The sequence below is a fragment of the Ranitomeya variabilis genome, chromosome 2 (assembly GCF_051348905.1).
Source record: "Ranitomeya variabilis isolate aRanVar5 chromosome 2, aRanVar5.hap1, whole genome shotgun sequence".
Classification (NCBI taxonomy): domain Eukaryota; kingdom Metazoa; phylum Chordata; class Amphibia; order Anura; family Dendrobatidae; genus Ranitomeya; species Ranitomeya variabilis.
In genome coordinates, this window is record NC_135233.1 from 895,840,861 (window position 1) to 895,864,626 (window position 23,766).

General features: G+C 44.5%; 1 protein-coding gene across 2 annotated transcripts in view; it reads right to left on the reverse strand.

The window, feature by feature from the left end:
• The window catches only part of KCNMB2 (potassium calcium-activated channel subfamily M regulatory beta subunit 2), a 999,199-nt gene that overhangs the window by 68,559 nt on the left and 906,874 nt on the right, over positions 1-23,766 (reverse strand). For both annotated transcript variants that reach the window (XM_077290498.1, XM_077290499.1), the window contains one exon: positions 21,081-21,276. In XM_077290498.1, coding sequence (XP_077146613.1) covers positions 21,081-21,276 — 196 coding nt within the window. The remainder of the gene's footprint in view (positions 1-21,080; positions 21,277-23,766) is intronic.

Consider the following 23,766-nt stretch of genomic DNA (forward strand, 5'->3'; position numbering starts at 1 on the left):
AAGTTTTTAAAACAATGAGGAAGTCTGGTGCAAGAGGTCGTCGTGGGCGTTCATTGTCAGCTGGTAATGATGGTAGTGGTAGTGGAGCATCAGGTGGTCGTGGGGATAAAAATATTCCACCTAAGTCTGGAGCTGTGGAGCCAGTTTCGTCGTCAGGCTACACAAGGCCTCGAACGCTCTCTTTTCTGGGAGTAGGAAAACCGCTTTTAAAGGCGGAGCAGCAACAGCAAGTTTTGGCTTACATTGCAGACTCAGCCTCTAGCTCTTTTGCCTCCTCTTCCGAAACTGGTAAATGTAAAAGCAGCGCGTCGCTTGTGGATGTTCACGGTCAGGGACAAGTCGCTTACTTGTCCTCCTCAGCAAAAACTACAACAAGAGAGAAGGATGCAGCAGGCGACACAACGGGTCACTCCATGGAGCTCTTTACACATACCGTCCCTGGCTTAGAAAGTGAAACATTTAACAGGCCATGCCCATTACAAGTATATTCTGACATGGAGTGCACTGATGCACAGCCACAGCCAGAGTACTATGCTGCTCCTTTGACTCAGACCACCACATTGCCCTCTCAGGGTACAGATCCACAATCAGACCCTGATGAGACTATGTTGCCCCGCCACGAACGCTATACCACCGACCGACACAGTGACACAGACGAAGTTGCACACGAGCTCGAAGAGGAGGTAATAGATGACCCAGTTATTGACCCCGATTGGCAGCCATTGGGGGAACAGGGTGCAGGCGGCAGAAGTTCAGAAGCGGAGGTGGAGGAGGGGCCGCAGCAGGCATCAACATCGCAACAGGTTCCATCTGCCGGGCCCGTATCTGGCCCAAAACGCGTGTCAAAGCCAAAACCTGTTGGAGCACAGCGTTGCCATCCGGTTAAAGCTCAGTCTGCAATCCCTGAAAAGGGATCCGAGTCTAGGAAGAGTGCAGTCTGGCATTTTTTTAAACAACATCCAACTGATCAGCGCAAAGTCATCTGTCAAAAATGTTCAACTAGCTTAAGCAGAGGTCAGAATCTGAAAAGTCTAAATACTAGTTGCATGCATAGACACTTAACCACCATGCATTTTCAAGCCTGGACTAACTACCAAACGTCCCTCAAGGTTGTAGCACCCTCGGCCAATGAAGCTAGTCAGCAACGCAACATCCCTTCCGTCACTGTAAGGCCACCATTTTCCGCACCACCGGCAGTATCTGTGCAGGTTTCTTTGCCAGCCAAAAGCAGTCAGGGTCAGGGAATCACCAGTTTTGTAGGAGGAAATATTGCATCTAGGGCACCGGCGGAAACAATACCGTCTCCAACCATCTCTCAGTCTGCCATGTACACCGGCACACCCGAAAGTTCCACGATCTCCAGCTCTCCAGTCCAGCTCACCCTACATGAGACTCTGGTTAGAAAAAGGAAGTACTTATCCTCGCATCCGCGTACACAGTGTTTTAACGCCCACATAGCTAGACTAATCTCGTTAGAGATGATGCCCTACCGGTTAGTTGAAAGCGAAGCTTTCAAAGCCCTGATGGAGTACGCTGAACCACGATACGAGCTACCCAGTCGACACTTTTTTTCCAGAAAAGCCATCCCAGCCCTGCACCAGCATGTTAAACAGCGCATCGTCCATGCACTCAGGCAATCTGTGAGTACAAAGGTGCACCTGACTACAGATGCATGGACCAGTAGGCATGGCCAGGGACGTTATGTGTCCATCACGGCACACTGGGTGAATGTGGTGGATGCAGGGTCCACAGGCGACATCAATTTAGGGACAGTTGTGCCCAGCCCACGGTCTAGGAAACAGTTGGCTGTAGGCGTTCGCACCCCCTCCTCCTCCTCCTCCTCGTCCTCCTGCAGAAGCTACAGCTCTTCCACAGAACGCAGTCTGCCAACCACTCCATCGGCAGATGACACTGTTGCACACCAGTTGTCCCATTATGGGCCAGCTACTGCCAAGCGTCAGCAGGCTGTATTGGCTATGAAGTGCTTGGGCGACAACAGACACACCGCGGAAGTTCTGTCCGAGTTCTTGCAACAAGAAACGCAGTCGTGGCTGGGCACAGTAGATCTTGAGGCAGGCAAGGTAGTGAGTGATAACGGAAGGAATTTCATGGCTGCCATCTCCCTTTCCCAACTGAAACACATTCCTTGCCTGGCTCACACCTTAAACCTGGTGGTGCAGTGCTTATTGAAAACTTATCCTGGGTTCTCCGACCTGCTCCTCAAAGTGCGTGCACTTTGCTCACATATCCGACGTTCGCCTGTACACGCCAGCCGTATGCAGACCTATCAGCGGTCTTTGAACCTTCCCCAGCATCGCCTAATCATAGACGTTGCAACAAGGTGGAACTCAACACTGCACATGCTTCAGAGACTGTGCGAACAGAGGCGTGCTGTTATTTATTTGTGGGAGGATACACGGGCAGGCAGTAGGATGGCAGACATGGAGTTGTCAGGTGTGCAGTGGTCTAAGATACAAGACATGTGTCAAGTCCTTCAGTGTTTTGAGGAATGCACACGGCTGGTTAGTGCAGACAACGCCGTAATAAGCATGAGCATCCCCCTAATGCGTCTGCTGATGCAAAGTTTGACGCACATAAAGGAGCAGGCGTCTGCACCAGAGGAAGAGGAAAGCCTTGATGACAGTCAGCCATTGTCTGGTCAGGGCAGTGTACAGGACGAGGTAGCGGGCGAAGAGGAGGTGGAGGACGAGGAGGATGATGGGGATGAGTATATTTTTAATGCCGAACCTTTCCCGGGGGCACAGGAAATTGGTTGCGTGTCACGGCCGGGTTCTGGTTTTTTGAGGGACACAAGTGACGTAGATTTGCCTGCAACTGCCCCTCAACCAATCACAACCGGAGATTTGACAACTGGAACTTTTGCCCACATGGCGGATTATGCCTTACGTATCCTAAAAAGGGACACACGCATTACGAAAATGATGAACGATGACGATTACTGGTTGGCCTGCCTCCTTGATCCACGCTATAAAGGCAAATTGCAAAATATTATGCCACATGAGAACTTGGAACTAATATTAGCAACCAAACAATCAACTCTTGTTGACCGTTTGCTTCAGGCATTCCCAGCACACAGCGCACGTGATCGTTCTCACACGAGCTCCAGGGGGCAGCAGACTAGGAGTGTTAGGGGTGCACACATCAGAAGTGGCGTTGGACAGAGGGGTTTTCTGACCAGGTTGTGGAGTGATTTTGCTATGACCGCAGACAGGACAGGTACTGCTGCATCAATTGAAAGTGACAGGAGACAACATTTGTCCAGTATGGTTACTAACTATTTTTCATCCCTTATCGATGTTCTCCCTCAACCGTCATTCCCATTTGATTACTGGGCCTCCAAATTAGACACCTGGCCAGAATTGGCAGAATATGCATTGCAGGAGCTTGCTTGCCCGGCAGCAAGTGTCCTATCAGAAAGAGTATTCAGTGCTGCAGGTTCAATATTAACCGAAAAAAGGACTCGTCTGGCTACCCAAAATGTTGACGATCTAACATTCATTAAAATGAACCACAACTGGATTTCGAAATCTTTTGCCCCACCTTGCCCGGCCGACACCTAGCTTTCCTATGAAAAGCTCTTGCCTGTGAATTACTTTTCTAATGTCTAATTTGCTGCAGCTGATTGTACAGCATACGACATGTTTACACCTCCCTAAATGGCAAAACTCCCCACACGGGGCCGTGGTATCGCGACTTGGCGCAAGCACCCGTGAGACTGCTGTTTGTCTGAAGAGGTGGGTGTGCTTGCTTTTGGTTGACGGCATTGCTACTGGGTCCCTCATAGTACAATGTAGTGTCTCTGGCGGTGGTGGTGCGCACCCAACGTCAGACACACCGTTGTAACATGAGGGGCCCTGGGGCGGTCCCGCCGGCCTCAAGAGAGTTCCCCCCTACCCCAGCTCAAAATGTGCTCTACCACGTGCAAAATTATGTCGCACAGCTCCTCCAATCTTTAGTCTATTCGCTGACATCATTCAATGTCTGGCACTGACAATACAAATTTGTAGACATCTATGATGCAACTTAAAGTAGTCTGTGTCTGTGTCCTATATTGGCACCATTAAATAGTTACTGCCAAATTACTATGTCAGAAACTCAGCAGATGAGCCCACCCCTGTACCTAAGTATGCCACCTTTTTTTTTGTTTTGGTTGTTTTGCGAGACATTAACATCTATTTATATTTTGGGAGTACTGGGACAGACACTCCTTGCACTACTCCTCCACTCACCACCAAGCTGCCCGTGTATCCATGTAACCGCTGTAAAACTGCCATGAGCCTATTGTTTGTTATTTTAGGCCTTTGAAGCCTGTCTGCGGTCCCTCCTTCCACTAGTCCTCCACTGACCAGACCACTGCTGCCCGTGTACCCCTGGAACCAATTATAAAGTGCCTACAGCCAGCCCATTTTTTTATGTTAGGCCTTTGAAGCCTGTCTGCGGTCCCTCCTTCCACTAGTCCTCCACTGGCCAGACCACTGCTGCCCGTGTACCCCTGGAACCAATTATAAAGTGCCTACAGCCAGCCCATTTTTTTATGTTAGGCCTTTGAAGCCTGTCTGCGGTCCCTCCTTCCACTAGTCCTCCACTGGCCAGACCACTGCTGCCCGTGTACCCCTGGAACCAATTATAAAGTGCCTACAGCCAGCCCATTTTTTTATGTTAGGCCTTTGAAGCCTGTCTGCGGTCCCTCCTTCCACTAGTCCTCCACTGGCCAGACCACTGCTGCCCGTGTACCCCTGGAACCAATTATAAAGTGCCTACAGCCAGCCCATTTTTTTATGTTAGGCCTTTGAAGCCTGTCTGCGGTCCCTCCTTCCACTAGTCCTCCACTGACCAGACCACTGCTGCCCGTGTACCCCTGGAACCAATTATAAAGTGCCTACAGCCAGCCCATTTTTTTATGTTAGGCCTTTGAAGCCTGTCTGCGGTCCCTCCTTCCACTAGTCCTCCACTGGCCAGACCACTGCTGCCCGTGTACCCCTGGAACCAATTATAAAGTGCCTACAGCCAGCCCATTTTTTTATGTTAGGCCTTTGAAGCCTGTCTGCGGTCCCTCCTTCCACTAGTCCTCCACTGGCCAGACCACTGCTGCCCGTGTACCCCTGGAACCAATTATAAAGTGCCTACAGCCAGCCCATTTTTTTATTTTAGGCCTTTGAAGCCTGTCTGCGGTCCCTCCTTCCACTAGTCCTCCACTGGCCAGACCACTGCTGCCCGTGTACCCCTGGAACCAATTATAAAGTGCCTACAGCCAGCCCATTTTCTTATGTTAGGCCTTTGAAGCCTGTCTGCGGTCCCTACTTTAAATACTCCTCCACTCACCACCAAGCTGCCTGCCCGTGTATCCATGTAACCGCTGTAAAACTGCCATGAGCCTATTGTTTGTTATGTTAGGCCTTTGATAGCCTGTCTGCGGTCCCTACTTTAAATACTCCTCCACTCACCACCAAGCTGCCTGCCCGTCTATCCATGTAACCGCTGTAAAACTGCCATGAGCCTATTGTTTGTTATGTTAGGCCTTTGATAGCCTGTCTGCGGTCCTTACTTTAAATACTCCTCCACTCACCACCTAGCTGCCTGTGTATCCATGTAACCGATGTAAAACTGCCATGACTGCCTACTGTTTGTTATTTTAGGCCTTTGATAGCCTGTCTGCGGCCCCTACTTGCAATACTCCTCCACTGACCACAATGCTGCCTGGAGTGCCTGCCTGTGTATCCATGTAACCGATGTAAAACTGCCATGACTGCCTACTGTTTGTTATTTTAGGCCTTTGATAGCCTGTCTGCGGCCCCTACTTGCAATACTCCTCCACTGACCACAATGCTGCCTGGAGTGCCTGCCTGTGTATCCATGTAACCGATGTAAAACTGCCATGAGTGCCTACTGTTTGGTATTTTAGGCCTTTGATAGCCTGTCTGCAGCCCCTACTTGCAATACTCCTCCACTGACCACACCAATGCTGCCCGTGTACCCCTGGAACCTATTTAAAAGTTCATAGAGCCTAGTTATATATTTTATTTACTATTAATAAGGCCATGATGGACTACGCTGTACCACGCTACAAGCTAACCAGTCGACACTTCTTTTGCGAGAAAAGCCATCCCAACCCTCCACCAGCATGTAGAAGACCGCATTGTCCATGCACTCTGGCAATCTGTGAGTACAAAGGTGCACCTGACAACAGACGCATGGACCTGTAGGCATGGCCACGGAAGATTACGTGTCCATTACGGCGCAATGGGTTAATGTGGTGGATGCATGGTCCACAGGGGACAGCCTACTAAGTCTGTCTGCAGTCCCTAATTCAAATTGTCCTCCACTGTCTAAATTGGAGCTTCCACCTTCTGGCTTTCGGCCTATAGTATCAGAAATTAAACTGCATTTGGCCTTCAACTTTGGTTAGGGCCTACTAACGGCTTCTGCCCCTCCCTGGTGTTGCCCTCAACTAAATAAAGCTGAGCTTCAACCTTCCGGCTCTCATTAAGTGGTTTTTAAAAAAAAAAATGGTGGTTAGGGCCTACTAACGGCTTCTGCCCCTCCCTGGTGTTGCCCTCAACTAAATAAAGCTGAGCTTCAACCTTCTGCTCCAAATTACCATTTTAAAAAATGCAATAGGCTTTTCCGGCCTACTAAAGGTGTCTGTCTGTGTGCCCCTGCCTGGTGTTGTCCTCAACTAAATAAAGCTGAGCTTCAACCTTCTGCTCCAAATTACCATTTTAAAAAATGCAATAGGCTTTTCCGGCCTACTAAAGGTGTCTGTCTGTGTGCCCCTGCCTGGTGTTGTCCTCAACTAAATAAAGCTGAGCTTCAACCTTCCGGCTCTCATTAAGTGTTTTTTTAAAAAAAAAATGGTGGTTAGGGCCTACTAACGGCTTCTGCCCCTCCCTGGTGTTGTCCTCAACTAAATAAAGCTGAGCTTCAACCTTCTGCTCCAAATTACCATTTTAAAAAATGCAATAGGCTTTTCCGGCCTACTAAAGGTGTCTGTCTGTGTGCCCCTGCCTGGTGTTGTCCTCAACTAAATAAAGCTGAGCTTCAACCTTCTGCTCCAAATTACCATTTTAAAAAATGCAATAGGCTTTTCCGGCCTACTAAAGGTGTCTGTCTGTGTTCCCCTGCCTGGTGTTGTCCTCAACTAAATAAAGCTGAGCTTCAACCTTCTGCTCCAAATTACCATTTTAAAAAATGCAATAGGCTTTTCCGGCCTACTAAAGGTGTCTGTCTGTGTTCCCCTGCCTGGTGTTGTCCTCAACTAAATAAAGCTGAGCTTCAACCTTCTGCTCCAAATTACCATTTTAAAAAATGCAATAGGCTTTTCCGGCCTACTAAAGGTGTCTGTCTGTGTTCCCCTGCCTGGTGTTGTCCTCAACTAAATAAAGCTGAGCTTCAACCTTCTGCTCCAAATTACCATTTTAAAAAATGCAATAGGCTTTTCCGGCCTACTAAAGGTGTCTGTCTGTGTTCCCCTGCCTGGTGTTGTCCTCAACTAAATAAAGCTGAGCTTCAACCTTCTGCTCCAAATTACCATTTTAAAAAATGCAATAGGCTTTTCCGGCCTACTAAAGGTGTCTGTCTGTGTGCCCCTGCCTGGTGTTGTCCTCAACTAAATAAAGCTGAGCTTCAACCTTCTGCTCCAAATTACCATTTTAAAAAATGCAATAGGCTTTTCCGGCCTACTAAAGGTGTCTGTCTGTGTGCCCCTGCCTGGTGTTGTCCTCAACTAAATAAAGCTGAGCTTCAACCTTCTGCTCCAAATTACCATTTTAAAAAATGCAATAGGCTTTTCCGGCCTACTAAAGGTGTCTGTCTGTGTGCCCCTGCCTGGTGTTGTCCTCAACTAAATAAAGCTGAGCTTCAACCTTCCGGCTCTCATTAAGTGGTTTTTTAAAAAAAAAAATGGTGGTTAGGGCCTACTAACGGCTTCTGCCCCTCCCTGGTGTTGCCCTCAACTAAATAAAGCTGAGCTTCAACCTTCTGCTCCAAATTACCATTTTAAAAAATGCAATAGGCTTTTCCGGCCTACTAAAGGTGTCTGTCTGTGTGCCCCTGCCTGGTGTTGTCCTCAACTAAATAAAGCTGAGCTTCAACCTTCTGGCTTTCGCCCTATACTATCAGATATTAAACTGCATTTGGCCTACTAGTGTGGTTAGGCCCTTGAAACAGTGTCTGCTGCTCTTGGGTTTGCTACTCCACTGAACAAAGCAATGCCGCCTGTTTAGTCCTGTTACCAATTTTGAACTGCATTTAGCCTACTTTATTCTTTGGCCCTATATCTGTTTCCTCCTCATCCTGCCCATTGCCCAGCCACTGCTAGATGAGTCTGCTGGTACATTGACCTAGACCACTACATTCCCCTTGTACTCTACACAGCCAGAATCTGACCCTGCTGAAAGTAAGGTTCCCCTTCCCGCATGTTATACCACCTTACACAGGGACAAAGAGGAAGGTGCAGATGAAAGTGCAGGTTCCTTCATCAGGTGGGGGGGCATACTCGTTGGCGACGTCACTGGCACAGGGCCCCTCAGAGTACGCAAAAGTGTCGCTGCTGGTGGGAGGCGCCCCCGCCATGCAAACACACCGCCGTACTTTGAGGGGCCCTGTGCCAGTGCCAATGCGAGTGAGTGGGCCCCCCCCTGCTTGCTCAGGATCACAGCACTTGCAACGTTTAAATACTTACCTTTCCCTGCAACACCGCCGTGACGTAGTCCGCATTTCCTGGGCCCACGAAAAACTTGAGCCAGCCCTACTCCCCCCACAACTTTCCCCCAATTCCCTATGCCCAACTATTATTATACAGTTAATTAAGATTGGCAAGCTTCAGAAACAAGAATGGATGTTTTTGGCATTAAAATGGGCACTGTAGGTGTTTTCCTGGCCTCCACTCACTGCCGACTATGCTTCCCCATTGACTTGCATTGGGTTTCGTGTTTCGGTCGATCCCCGACTTTTAGCGATAATCGGCCGACTGCACTCGACTCGACTCTGGACAAAATCGGGTTTCCCAAAACCCTACTCGATCTTAAAAAAATGAAAGTCGCTCAACCCTAGCAGCCACAGTGTACGAGATGTGGTCAGAAACTGAGCTCAGTCTTCTATGCCCAGGGGCTGCAGTATTTGCATTGTGAAAGTGTCAATCTCAGATATTTACACACCAGCAAATGAAAATGGCAGCCCCCAGTGATTGATGAAAAAAATTAATAAATAAAAAAACTGTTAAAACATGACATTTCATTTTGCATTACAAATATTTGATTATTAAATCAATAATTACTAAAACAAAAATAAAAATCACGGCTCATTCCCTTCAAGTTATGAGATAGTAATAATGCACAAAACATTACAATAGCCTATGTTGCAGCAGGTATATTATTTCATGTGGTTTTTGTAATTTTGGAATAGTAATTAGTAAGAGGAATAGTATATTCTAGAAACCACTAGTTGCAGTGCATTCCACAATCATTTCAGAAGAAATGTCTTTTGATGCTACAATAAACTGCAATACACTATATAGTGTTTATAAGGCACGGATGTTGGTCTATGTAATACAATTTTACTATATCAAGGAATTTGTTAACAGTATGATCAGAATCATTTTTAGCTAATGTCAAAAAAATCTATAAATTATAGGAGCCAACTAGATGCTTTACATCACGTTCATTTTTTTGAACAATAGAATACTATTGTGTTTACAATATTTTACAATATCCGTAGGATAGTATATTCATTCTAAAAAAAATTACCTATTAAACAGTTTTTCCACAAAAACAGATTTATAGAATAGAAGATAACTTGCTGATCATTGGGTGTCCAAATGTTGAATCCTCCCCCCCAACATTTCAGAGAATGGGGATTGGCAGCCCCGTCATCTATGGAGTGGCAAGGGGTATTGTCAACCTTTTCATTGTCTATGGAACTGATGGAAACAGAGTACAGCACTCTATTTTAACTGGCACACCCATAGACAATGAATAGGGTGGATGCTGAGCATGCACACTCCGCTACATTCATGGCAGGGCTGCAGATCCCTGTTCTCAAGGTTCCAGATCAGTGTTATTGGGATCACTGAGGCTGCCCAGCAATCAGCAAGTTATCCTCATCCACAGGGAAAAGCCTTCTAATATTTACCTACATGGTACGTTATGGTTTTCTGTCAATGAAGCTTCATTGTATATTTTCACACATTATAATCTTATCTTCAAGGTCTGTGCTTAGTGTTTGTGAATTGAAGTGGTTTTAAAGCTGTAAGCCATATCTATATACCGACCAGCTGACAGCGATGCATGGCTAAGAAGACTATCAGAGCTTTCTTTCATTTCTGAGTCATGTGACAGAAGGAGAATGTAAGTAAAAAGTTAAAACATTTATGTAGTATCTTCATAATATTGAAAACACCATTACATTTGTAATTCGGTAAATGAATAAAAAGCAAAAAAGAGAATATAAAACAAGGCAACAATTAGATGTAAACCAATATTCACGGTTTGAATATACTGAGCCCTGTCCATGGTGCTGAACCTCATTCATTTTAACATTATGGGCTCAACTCAATTTCTTGAATATTTTTTTTTGTCTTGATGCATTCACTGACTTTTTTTGTGCCAAATCCTTTAAATTATCTCATGGTTCATGAATTTGGTGCAAAAGCTAAAATGCTCTTTATTTTTGTGAGTTTTTGTGCCTTTTCAGCACCAAAATTTAATATGTTTTAGAAAGTCACACATTTGTCTAAAAATACAGCAAACTGAAAACTCATTGAAAAACATTACTTAGAGGAGTGAGATGTGACAAAAAACGGGATATTTGGTTAAAGGTTGCATCTCATTAATTTGTCTAATACATCTAGATAAGCAAGGTTGTAGAGGAAAAATTAATTCTAAAAAGAAAAACAACTCAAAAAGTGGCGTAAAGATCGCTTAAAAAGAGCAATTTACTCCAGAAAGTGGAGACACAGCCATGAAGACTCGGGGGGCATTAGTGACCTTATGAGGGCTCATTTTCATGCAGAGAAAAGTCAATAGCCTTATATAAAAAAAGCCAACTCACATTAATAAAAGTGCACTGAAGAATAACTGCTGTTCAATACATAATTCCTCAAACAACTGCATTATGCATTTTGATGGTACCAAGTCTTTTGGCTATGGGAGTAGCAGTAAAAGTTACCCATTAAATTTGCATTATTTGGCAGCATTGTCTTTGTCTTCTGAGTATCATAAATATTGGAAAAGTAATGTTATTAATGGCCATCACAATAGCTTCTCTGAAGCAGATTGTTAACACGTTGATAACGTTGTTACTTTGATTTTACACTGCAATACCTTTATGTAATCTTCAGCAATTACTAAAATGTTATTGTTTCTATTGCTCAATTTCAGTGGACCCTAGCCTAGCAAGTTATAGTTAATACTAGATGGTGGCCCGATTCTAACGCATCGGGTATTCTAGGATATGTATGTAGTTTATTTATGACGTTTTCAGAATAATGCAATTTATACACAGGATTCGGCCGGGCATGATCAATTAGCAAAGTGTGGGTCAAATTCCGCGCCAATTCGCGGCCGGACTGCCCCTGTCGCTGATTGGTCACGCCCAGCCGCGAACAATCAGTGAAGCCAGGGCCTGCTCCAGGTTTTTGAAGGCCCTGGGCGAAAGAGGCTCAGTGGGCCCCCCTCTTTAACACATACCATGATTCATGATGCACAGATACAGCAGAGAAATATAGCACAGCCAAGTAGCATACAGCCCACGTAGTATATAACACAGCCCACATAGTATATAACACAGCCCACGTAGTATATAGCACAGCCCACGTAGTATATTTCCCAGTCACGTAGTATATAGCACAGCCCCCTAGTATATAGCACAGACACGTAGTATATTGCCCAGCCACGTAATATATTGCACAGCCACATAATATATTGCACAGCCACATAATATATTGCACAGCCACATAGTATATAACACAGCCCAAGCAGTATATAACACAGGCCACGTAGTATAGAGCACAGCGATGTAGTATATTGCCCAGCCACGTAATATATACCACAGCCATGTAGTATATAGCACAGAGACATAGTATCTAACACAGCCCATGCAGTATCTAACACAGCCCACATAGTACATAGCAATGTGGGCACCATATCCCTGTGAAAAAAAAAAGAATAAAAAAAAAATAGTTATATACTCACCTTCCCTCGGCCCCCGGATCCAGCCCAAGTGTTTACCGATGCTCCTCGCAACGCTCCGGTCCCAAGAATGCATTGCGGTCTCCTAAGATGATAACGTAGCGGTCTCGCCAGACCGCTACGTCATCATCTCGCGAGACTGCAATGCATGGACCGGGGCGTCGCAAGGTGCAGCGGGAATGGCGACAAAAGGTGAGAATATAATGAATTTTTATTTTGTTTATTATTTTTAACATTAGATCTTTTTACTATTGATGCTATTGATGACAGAGAGTAGGAAGGGGCGAATTCGTGGTGGGACTGTGCCCATCGCTGATTGGTCAACGATGCTGGATTTCCATGACAGACAGACAGACAAACAGACAGAGAGACAGATAGACAAACCGACAGAAGTACCCCTTAGACGATTATATATATAGATTAAAGCTGTAATTTTTTTATATAAATGCAAATAACTGTTGTTTAAGACTTTGCAACTGATTTGTCTGCAGAGTAGAACAAAGCTTTGATAAATACTTAAAATGTCATAAGTATCGTAATAAGTCATTGACATACTGTATGCAGTGAATGGGGTATTCCCATCTCTAAGATCCTATCCCAATTTATGGTAGATGTAATAATAATATTAGCAAATACCTCCAATTAAAAATGTAGTATAGTTCTTCAGATTCGCCATGTTGCTTACCCCATGTGTAGGGCATTGCAGTAGATTAAGTGTCCATGGTTACAACCACTCAAATAGCGACAGTTAGTTGTTAGCGGTCATAACCATGGATACCTAAGCTACTGCAATGCCCTGTACATGGGTTAAGCGACATAGTGAATCAGAAGAGCTATACGAAATTTCTAATTGGAGGTAATTGTTAATATTATTATTATTATTACTACACCTACCACATATTGGGATAGAATTTTGGAAATGAGAATACGTACTTAAGTAGTGGAGTCCATGGCATGCCCCAAAAGTAATTATGTGTTGGACACTTTTAGCACGTTTCTCAAAAGTTTTGAAAAGTTTCTATAGGTGATGGAAAGCATAGTACAAGATGAAGAAAAAATGGTCTAACGTGTCTAGCAAGTTGTGCCAACTTCATCCTTCTGCGTGAACCATTTTGAAAAAATTGGTGCAATTTGTACCAGTATTATTGCCTCCATACATAGTGTATTTTATAGAAATTATGTAATTCTTCCCAGTGGGTCCAACAAATAAAACTTTCTAACAGTAATACTGGTCATTTTATCAATAGAAACCTTCAAAGTTAGACTTGCATTTTTTGGGAATTACTATGGTCAATATTGTTACAAAGGGTTTTCATCCAGCTCTCCCTGACTCTTACCAGTCAGATGGTTATATAGGAGAATATAAAACTGATTTTTTTTCTATGCAGAATTGCCATTCATGGCCCCAGGAAACATACAAACTCCCAAGTAGTCTAATTGCCCAACTCTTAATTGCTGCTTAGAAAAAAGTTAATTAAGGTAAAATCTCTGTGTGCAGCATTCTCAAGTGCAGCTTTTAAGTGCACATCAGAAATACTTCAGACATGACCAGGAAGAAAGAACCACCACTGTTTACTGTGGTTCCGTTTTTATCTCCCACACTTCCTTTTCACCATGCTTATTTATGCCCTTACAGTTTTTCCTCCATTAATCCTTACTCTACTTCGCTATCCCCAAACCCTAGCACCCTCTAACCAAATTTATATCTCACCCTCCATTTTACCTCCTCACCTAACACCATAGGCAGACCCCCCTTAACCCCTTAACTTCAGATCGCTTATATTAAAAGAGAAAAAAAGCCAGCCACTCATGTTTTCTCACCTCCTTTCCCTATTGTTACTTCTCCTCACTGCTGGTGATATATCCCCCAATCCTGGACCTCCACAGCTGATACTCCACATTAATTCTCATTCCTATCACTCCCCACCTACTAGAAACCACCACAATGTCTGTAACATCAAACTCATTCCTTTGACCCCCACTCTGAAGCACTCTTTCTTTGGAGCACTCTTGAACGCTGGTTCTGTCTGCAATAAGCTGCATGCCATTCACGACCTCTTCACCTCTCATAACTTATCCTTCCTGGGTAGTGTTGAGCATTCCGATACCGCAAGTATCGGGTATCGGCCGATATTTGCGGTATCGGAATTCCGATACCGAGATCCGATACTTTTGTGATATCGGGAATCGTGTGACCAATCACAAGCCGCGACGTCATCTAAGGTCTTTAAAGCGCTCATTCTTAGGAACGGAAGCTGCCGGTTACATCGGTAAGGTCCAGGCTGCGTCGGAGAGGTGAGTATATCAATATTATTTATTTTTATTCTTTATTTTACACATTAATATGGATCCCAGGGCCTGAAGGAGAGTTTCCTCTCCTTCAGACCCTGGGAACCATACAGGATACCTTCCGATACTTGGTGTCCCATTGACTTGTATTGGTATCGGGTATTGGTATCGGCGATATCCGATACTTTTCGGGGATCGGCCGATACTATCCGATACCGATACTTTCAAGTATTGGACGGTATCACTCAACACTATTCCTGGGCCTCACTGAAACATGGTCAACACTCTCCGACACAGCCTATCCTGCTGCATTGTGTTTCGTGGCCTTCGTTTCAACTACACTTTTTGCCCTGGCAATAGCCATGTGGAGGAGTGAGTCTTTTTCTTTTGAACAACTGCATCTTCAGTCCAATCCCACCTCTACCCTCCATCATCCTCTCTTCTTTTGAAGTGCATTCTGTCCGTATCTACTCTCTCTCTAACCTCCAAGTGGCCGTCATAAACGGACCCTCGGGAACAGCCACTTCTCCACTTGACTTCTCCACTTTCTCTCTACAGACATTCCTACCATCATCATGGATGACTTCAACATCACCATTGACACCCACCATCCTGCAGCCTCCAACCTCCTATCCCTTGCTTCATCCTTGATGTCTTACTCAATGGGCATCCACATCCACCCTCACAGACGGACATACACTAGACCTTATCTTCTTCCGCCTCTGCTCTCTATCTAACCTCACAATCTCACCTCTCCCCATCTCACCACCAGCTTTCTTATCCCTGATCTCCTCACCTGCCCCCCATGCTGAGAATCTTGCACACCCCCGCAGGAACCTTGCACATCTAGGCATTCAGACACTGGCACTGGCAAGCTATCCCTTGACCTGACCTCTACGTCCAGCTATCGCCCCATATTGCTGCTCCCATTTTCCTCTAAACTCCTCAAACATCACATCTATGCTGAACTTTCCTCCCTTATCTCAATTAACTCACTATTTGACAACCTACAATCTGGCTTCCTTCCCCACCACTCCACATAAACCTCTCACCTAACTCCACAACCTGATCTGTCTATCACAATAAATTACATCATGCTCTCCTCTGTACCTCAAGTCCGCTGCTTCGGAGGAATTCTTGACTCTGCCCTGTCCTTCAAACCACACTTCCCAGCTCTTGCCACCTCCTGCCACCTCCAACTCAAAAATATTTCCAGAATCCATCCTTTCCTCAACCTTGAATCTACTAAAATATTACTGCATGCCCTCATCATCTCCCATCTTGACTACTGCAATATCCTCCTCTGTGGCCTCCCTGCTAACACTCTCGCACCTCTCCAGTCCATCCTGAACTCTGATGCATGACTAATTCACCTCTCACCTCACCTTTCCTCTGATACTCCCCTCTGTAAATGCCTTCATTATCTCCCACAACATATCCAGTTCAAACTACTAACATTGATCTAAAAAGCCATCCATAATCTGTCTCCTCCATATTTCTCCTAACTAATCTCCCATTACCTTCCAACAAGTAATCTCCACCACCAGAGCTGCAACAACCCCCTCAACCTACTGCCTCCTTCTCCATTATCTGGCAGACTGTAAGCCCCCAAGGGCAGGGTCCTCTCCCCTCTGTAATTGTTAGTTTGTCCACTGCAATTTATATTTGTATTTTGATGTAACCCTTTCTCATGTAAAGTACCATGGAATCAATGGTGCTCTAAAAATCTCTATATATAAAATTGAGTGTATGTGTGTGTGTGTGTGTGTGTGTGTGTATGTATTGAGCCACGCCCACTCCACATAGACACGTCTGCTCCACATAGCAGGCACAGGCCACATCTAGCTCTGTCATGCCTAGAATAGAGTTGCTCCTGTGAGGTAAGACATTAAGGGAAAGGGAGGAGCCTCATGGATAAAGATGTGAGGGGGAAAATGAGAGATGTCATGGGGAAAATGAGAGCACAGCGGTGCTGCTGCAGTATGAGGCTGTGTATGGAAAAGAGTGAAGCACTGCAGGTGGAGACTGTGTATAAGGCCACATTCATACATTCAGTATTTGGTCATTATTTTACCTCAGTATTTGTAAGCTAAAACCATGAATGGGAGAAAAATACAGAAGAGGTGATGTATTTATAATTAACTTTTCCTCTGATTGTTTTACTCCAAGTTTTAGCTTACAAATGCTGAGTTAAAATACTGACCAAATAACGTGTGAACGAGGTCTAATACAGGAGGAGATGACACACAGGTATATACTGAGGAGAAAATGAGACGTGTGAGGTGAAAATGAGAGGTGTGAGCTGAAAATGAAGAGGTATGAGTGCAAAATGAGAGGAGTAAGGGGAAAATAGTGGAGTGATTGGAAAATGACAGATGTGAGGTCAAAATGACAGGTGTTAGGAGGGAAAATGAGAGGTGTGAGGGGAAAATGAGAGGAGTGAAGGGGAAAATGAAAGGTATGAGGGGGGAAATGAGTGATGTGATGGGAAAATGAGAAAAGTGAAGTGCTATAGCTAACCACAGTTAGTTACTATGCCTGAGTAACGTCGGGCTCTTCAGCTAGTAAATAATAATAATATCTTATTATTGTAGTAATTCCTTTACTATGTTGTTACCATATGGGGTATCATCATTATGGTGATTATTGTTGCGTAACCACTTTGTAAATGATATGTCAGTCCTGGGCTAGTGCAAAGCTCGAGCTCTCATGATAACGACCCGGAAGTTCAGTCTTGACTTTTGCTATAAAGTATGGTCCTTTCATGCGGAATTAGGGACATTTTCATGCAGAGACTTCTGATCATGTGCAGTGCGCCTTTTTGAAACTTCTCTGAAGTCGGTACACATACATTACACCTGGCTTCAGAGGATCAATGATGAATGTGGAAGAAGCCGTGCGCAAGGTAAGTATGGCGCTTGTGATGTTGCCGGCGCTAGTAAGTTAAGTTATTATGCCCACAGGGGGCCATCTAGTCTGGGGACCCTAACGCCCATTCGACGACTCAATGCCCTCATTTACATATCATAAACAGACTTTAGAAATACTGTTTATAAAGATCTGTTTATGTAGGTAATATAACACATGGACTGTTAAGCAGTGTGTCTACATATGCAGACGCAACTGCTGGTGGTTTGGGAGGCACAGGGGGCCTGAAAGGTTCCCTTTAAATAAATGTGCCACCAGAGAGTGTTGATAGGCACTCTTTAAATTCCACAGCACCTTTATGTACCAACATAATAATAATAATTTATACTTAGGTGATATCTGTTTATCGCATTTCTTGTCCACCAGCTAAGCATGTGTAGACTGACATCAGTATTCTTATCGTATTGCAGAGGTATATCTAGCTCTTCCTGCACCCGGGGCAAAGCATCAGTTTGGCGCCCCCCCTCAGATTTCTACCCCCTATAATGTCCTCAGATTTCTGCCCCCATAATGTCCTCAGATTTCTGCCCCCATAATGTCCTCAGATTTCTGCCCCCATCCCCTCCCTTCCCGGGTGCAGTTGCATGTCGTGGAGAAATCTGAGGAACACAGTAGTATACAGCACTGCCCACGTAGTAGTATACAGCACAGCCTGCTTAGTCGTATATAGCACAGCCCACATAGTAGTATACAGCACCGCCCACACAGTAGTATACAGCACAGCCCACATAGCAGTATACAGCACTGTCCACATAGTAGTAAACAGCACAGCCCACATAGTAGTATATAGCACAGCCCACACAGTAGTATACAGCACTGCCTACATAGTAGTATATAGCACAGCCCACATAGTAGTATACTGCACCGCTCACACAGTAGTATACATAACCGCCCACACAGTAGTATACAGCACAGCCAACATAGCAGTATACAGCACTGCCCACAGAGTAGTATACAGCACAGCCCACACAGTAGTATACAGCACTGCCCACATAGTAGTATATAGCACAGCCCGCATAGTAGTATACAGCACAGCCCACATAGTAGTATATACCACAGCCCACATAGTAGTATACAGCACCGCCCACATAGTAGTATAAAGCACTGCCCTCATAGCAGTATATAGCACAGCCCACACAGTAGTATACAGCACCACCCACACAGTAGTATACAGCACCACCCACACAGTGGCATACAGCACCGCCCAAACAGTAGTATGCAGCACAGCCCACATAGCAGTATACAGCACTGCCCACATAGTAGTATACAGCACAGCCCACATAGTAGTATATAGCACAGCCCACACAGTAGTATACAGCACTGTCCACATAGTGGTATACAGCACAGCCTGCATAGTAGTATACAGCACCACCCACATAGTAGTATACAGCACTGCCCACATCGTAGTATATAGCACAGCCCACACAGTAGTATACAGCACTGCCCACATAGTAGTATATAGCACAGCCCACACAGTAGTATACAGCACTGCCCACATAGTAGTATATAGCACAGCCCGCATAGTAGTATACAGCACCGCCCACATAGTAGTATACAGCACTGCCCTCATAGCAGTATATAGCACAGCCCACACAGTAGTATACAGCACTACCCACACAGTAGCATACAGCACCACCCACACAGTAGTATACAGCACCGCCCACACAGTAGTATGCAGCCCAGCCCACATAGTAGTATACAGCACAGCCCACATAGTTGTATATAGCACAGCCCACACAGTAGTATACAGCACTGCCCACATAGTAGTATACAGCACAGCCCGCATAGTAGTATACAGCACCACCCACACAGTAGTACACAGCACTGCCCACACAGTAGTATACAGCACCGCCCACACAGTAGTATACAGCACAGCCCACATAGCAGTATACAGCACTGCCCACATAGTAGTATACAGCACAGCCCACATAGTAGTATATAGCACAGCCCGCATAGTTGTATACAGCACAGCCCACACAGTAGTATACAGCACTGCCCACATAGTAGTATATAGCACAGCCCACATAGTAGTAGAGCACAGCCCACATAGTAGTATACAGCACCACCCACATAGTAGTATACTGCACTGCCCACATAGTAGTATATAGCACAGCCCACACAGCAGTATACAGCACTGCCCACATAGTAGTATATAGCACAGCCCACATAGTTGTATACAGCACAGCCCACACAGTAGTATACAGCACTGCTCACATAGTAGTATATAGCGCAGCCCACATAGTAGTATAGAGCACAGCCCACATAGTAGTATACAGCACCACCCACATAGTAGTATACTGCACTGCCCACATAGTAGTATATAGCACAGCCCGCATAGTAGTATACAGCACAGCCCACATAGTAGTATATAACACAGCCCACATAGTAGTATACAGCACCACCCACATAGTAGTATATAGCACAGCCTGCAAAGTAGTATACAGCACAGCCCACATAGTAGTATATAACACAGCCCACATAGTAGTATACAGCACTGCCCACAGAGTAGTATACAGCACAGCCCACACAGTAGTATACAGCACTGCCCACATAGTAGTATATAGCACAGCCCGCATAGTAGTATACAGCACAGCCCACATTGTAGTATACAGCACAACCCACATAGTATATAGCACAGCCCGCATAGTAGTATATAGCACAGCCCACACAGTAGTATATAGCACAGCCCACACAGTAGTATACAGCACTGCCCACATAGTAATATATAGCACAGCCTGCATAGTAGTATACAGCACCACCCACACAGTAGTATATAGCACAGCCCACATAGTAGTATATAGCACGGCCCGCATAGTAGTATACAGCACCACCCACACAGTAGTATATAGCACAGCCCGCATCTCTCCTTCTGGCAGTTCGGTGTCTTCAGCTCCAGCCTCCATTACCCAGCTGTCTGGAGCTGGAGCACTTACCACAAACTGCAAGGCTGCCTGTGAAGACGCTAGTACATCCTTGGGAACCGACGCGCAGCACTTTCTCTGAGTCGGCTGTCAATTTGACAGCCGGCACAGAGAACGGAAGAATCTCAGTGTGGGGGTGGCAGAATTCCGCCAACAGGGAGCCTCCTCCTTGGACCGCAGCATCAGGCGGCCTGCTGGTGCCCCCTGTCGGCTGCGCCCGGGGCACATGCCCCGGCTGCCCCACCCTGGATATGCCACTGACGTACTGTGACTGCACTCGGTGCCACTGTGTTCTGTGCAACCTCTAACGAAGTTCCAAGGATTCCTGGCAACTGACAAAATTATACCTGCCCCATTTTACTTAGGATATGTGTGTTCATATAAGGACAGAATTGTGATGATTTCAGAATATAATGAAGTAAGAAAATGCATATGTAGAAAATAGCCTTGCAGTGCTGGGCTCTTGTCTTAAAAACCCACAAAGGACAACATTTGCAAGGAGTTTGTATGTTCTCCATGGGTTTCCTCCATGTTCTCTGGATTCCTCCCACACTCCAAAGACAGACTGATGGGGGATCTACTGCAGACTGTGAGCCTCAATGGGGACAGTGATGATGATGCCTATAAAGCGCTGTGGAATTAATGGCGCTATATCAGTGAGTAAAATAAATTAATAATGTAGCAAGGTCTCCATGAAGATCAGGATAGTGATTTGTGGCTTTCTCAAAATTCTTACCTCAGAATTTACTTTCATTGTCTCTTCATTGTGGTACAGAAGAACTTTCTGTCCTGAAGATGTCAGGTTTACATGGACCTGCAGGCAGGGATACTGAGAGATTTTCCAGCAGTCTGGGCCACAACTAAAGGAGCAGTTGAACGTTTCTGTTATAGAAGCATTTAGTAATGTGCACTGAGTCTCTTCTGTCCATACACTAAAGGAGATATAAAAGAAGATATAAGAACACCATAGCCTCGATGTCACACAGATATCTACATTCCCCATTTGGCATCGTAGTAAAATGTATTTGGCTCACCTAAGCAGAGATAAATAACATTTCCAGTTTCCATCAATATTATTGCTGAATTGATCATGGCTGACAAGTAAAGCTCAATAATCTTATGGAAATGTGCACATTAGTCCATTTAAGCTGTCTCACAAATAGTGCAATATTTTTAATTGATGTAAGTTAGAAAGTCACTTTATTAAGGGCAGTCGTAGTAATGAGAAAACTATTTTATGGAGAAGATCATTAGTTTTTTTTTTCATGTCCCTTTTATGCTTACCACAGATATTAACCCCTTTGCCCAGAAGCCTGTTTTTACATTCCTGACCAGGTCAATTTTTACAATTCTGATCAATTTCAATATGTGAGGTCATACCTCTGGAACGCTTCACTGGATCTCACTGTTTCTAAGATTGTTTTCTTGTGACGTATCGTATTTCATGATAGTGGTAACAGTTCTTTGATATGACTTGAGTTTATTTGTGAAAAAAGCGGAAATTTGGCAGAAATTTTCAAAATGTAGCAATATTCAAACTTTACATTTTTATGCCTTTAAATCAGAGAGTCATATCAAACAAAATAGTTAAAAAAATAACATTTCCCGCATATCTGCTTTGCATCAGCACAATTTTTAAAACATTTTTTTTGTTAGGAAGCTATAACGGTTGAAAGTTGACAAGTGATTTCTCATTTTTACAACTAAATTTGCAAAACTATTTTTTTAGGGACCACCTCACATTTGATGTGACCTTGAGGGGCATATATGATAGAAAATACCCAAAAGTGACACCGTTCTAAAAACTGCACCCCTCAAGGTACTCAAAACCACATTCATGAAGTTTATTAACCCTTCAGGTGCTTCACAGGAATTTTGGAATGTGGAAGGAAAAAATAAACATTTACCTTTCTTTCACAAAAAGTTTTGCAAGGGTAACAGGAGAAAATGGACCATATAATTTGTTGTGCAATTTCTCCTGAGCATGCCGATACGCCATATGTGGGGCAAATCTACTGTTTGGGCACACGGTAGGGCTTGGAAGTGAAGGAACGCCTTTTCACTTTTTGAATGTAAAATTTGCTGGCATAATTAGCAGATGACATGTCATGTTTGGAGAGTCCCTGATGTGCCTAAACAGTGGAAAGCCCCAACAAGTGACACCATTGTGGAAACTAGACCCCTAATTGAACTTATCTAGATGTTTATTGAGCACCTTGAACCCACAGGTGCTTCACAGAAGTTTATAACGTTGAGCCGTGAAAATTAAAAAATCTACTTTTTCCCACAAAAATCATCTTCAGCTCCAAGTTTTGTAAGGTCAAAAGGAGAAAATGGACCCCAAAATTTGTTGTACAATGTCTCCTGACTTCACTGATACTCCATATGTGGTTGTAAACTACTTTTGAGGTACAGTGCAAAGCTCAGAATGGAAGAAACACCATATTACAGTGCAGATTTTCATGCACTTGTTTGAGGGCGCCATGTTACATTGGCAGAGCCCCTGAGGTGTCAACACAGCAGAACCCCCATAAGTGACCCCATTTTACAAACTGCATCTCTCAATGAATTCATCTAGGGGTACTGTGATTATATTGACACCACAGGTGTGTCAATGACTTATTTAGCAGTGAAGATAAAATAATTTACATTTTTACCACCAAGATTGTGTGTTAGCCCCAAGTTTTACATTTTCATACTGGGAAATTGCACCAAAATGTGTCCCACAATTTCTACTGAATGTGGCAATAAACCATATGTGGCAGTACAGTACTACTTAGCCATACGGAGAGACTCAGGAAGGACGGAGCGCTATTTGCCTCCTGGAACGCAAATTTTCCTAGAATAGTTTGCAGATTCCATATAAAACGCCCCTAAGTGCTAGAAAAGCAGAATCCCCCCATAAGTGACCTTATTTTGGAAATTATAACCCTTTGGGAATTTATATACAGATGTAGTGATGATTTTGACTCCACTGGTGTTTTCCAGAAACAATCAGCAGTGGATGTTGGTGAGTGAAAATTGCAAACTGCCGTTGTAGTGACTATTACGTTATGGCCAGCCCGTGCTTCTGGAGACGCGCACCTGTAAATTAGGCAGGCTCTCATCATTACAGTAATGCCAAACATGTGGGTGCCAAAAGTGGTTTAGGCACACTGGGGCACAGAAGGGAAGGGGGCATTTGGATTTGCGAGTGGAGAATTTGTTGAATTTCTTTTGGGGGTGAGGAGCCATTTCAATTTTCCAGAGCCTTTGTGCGTACCAGCAACATGGGAGCCCCTATATTTCTGTTAACAGATGATGGACCTGAGTGAGGGCTTGCTATTTTGTGGATTGAGTTGAAGCTTTTATTGGGAACATTTTACATAACATTTATGATCACATTTATCCGATGCGCTACGCTGAGCAATTAAATTTCTGAA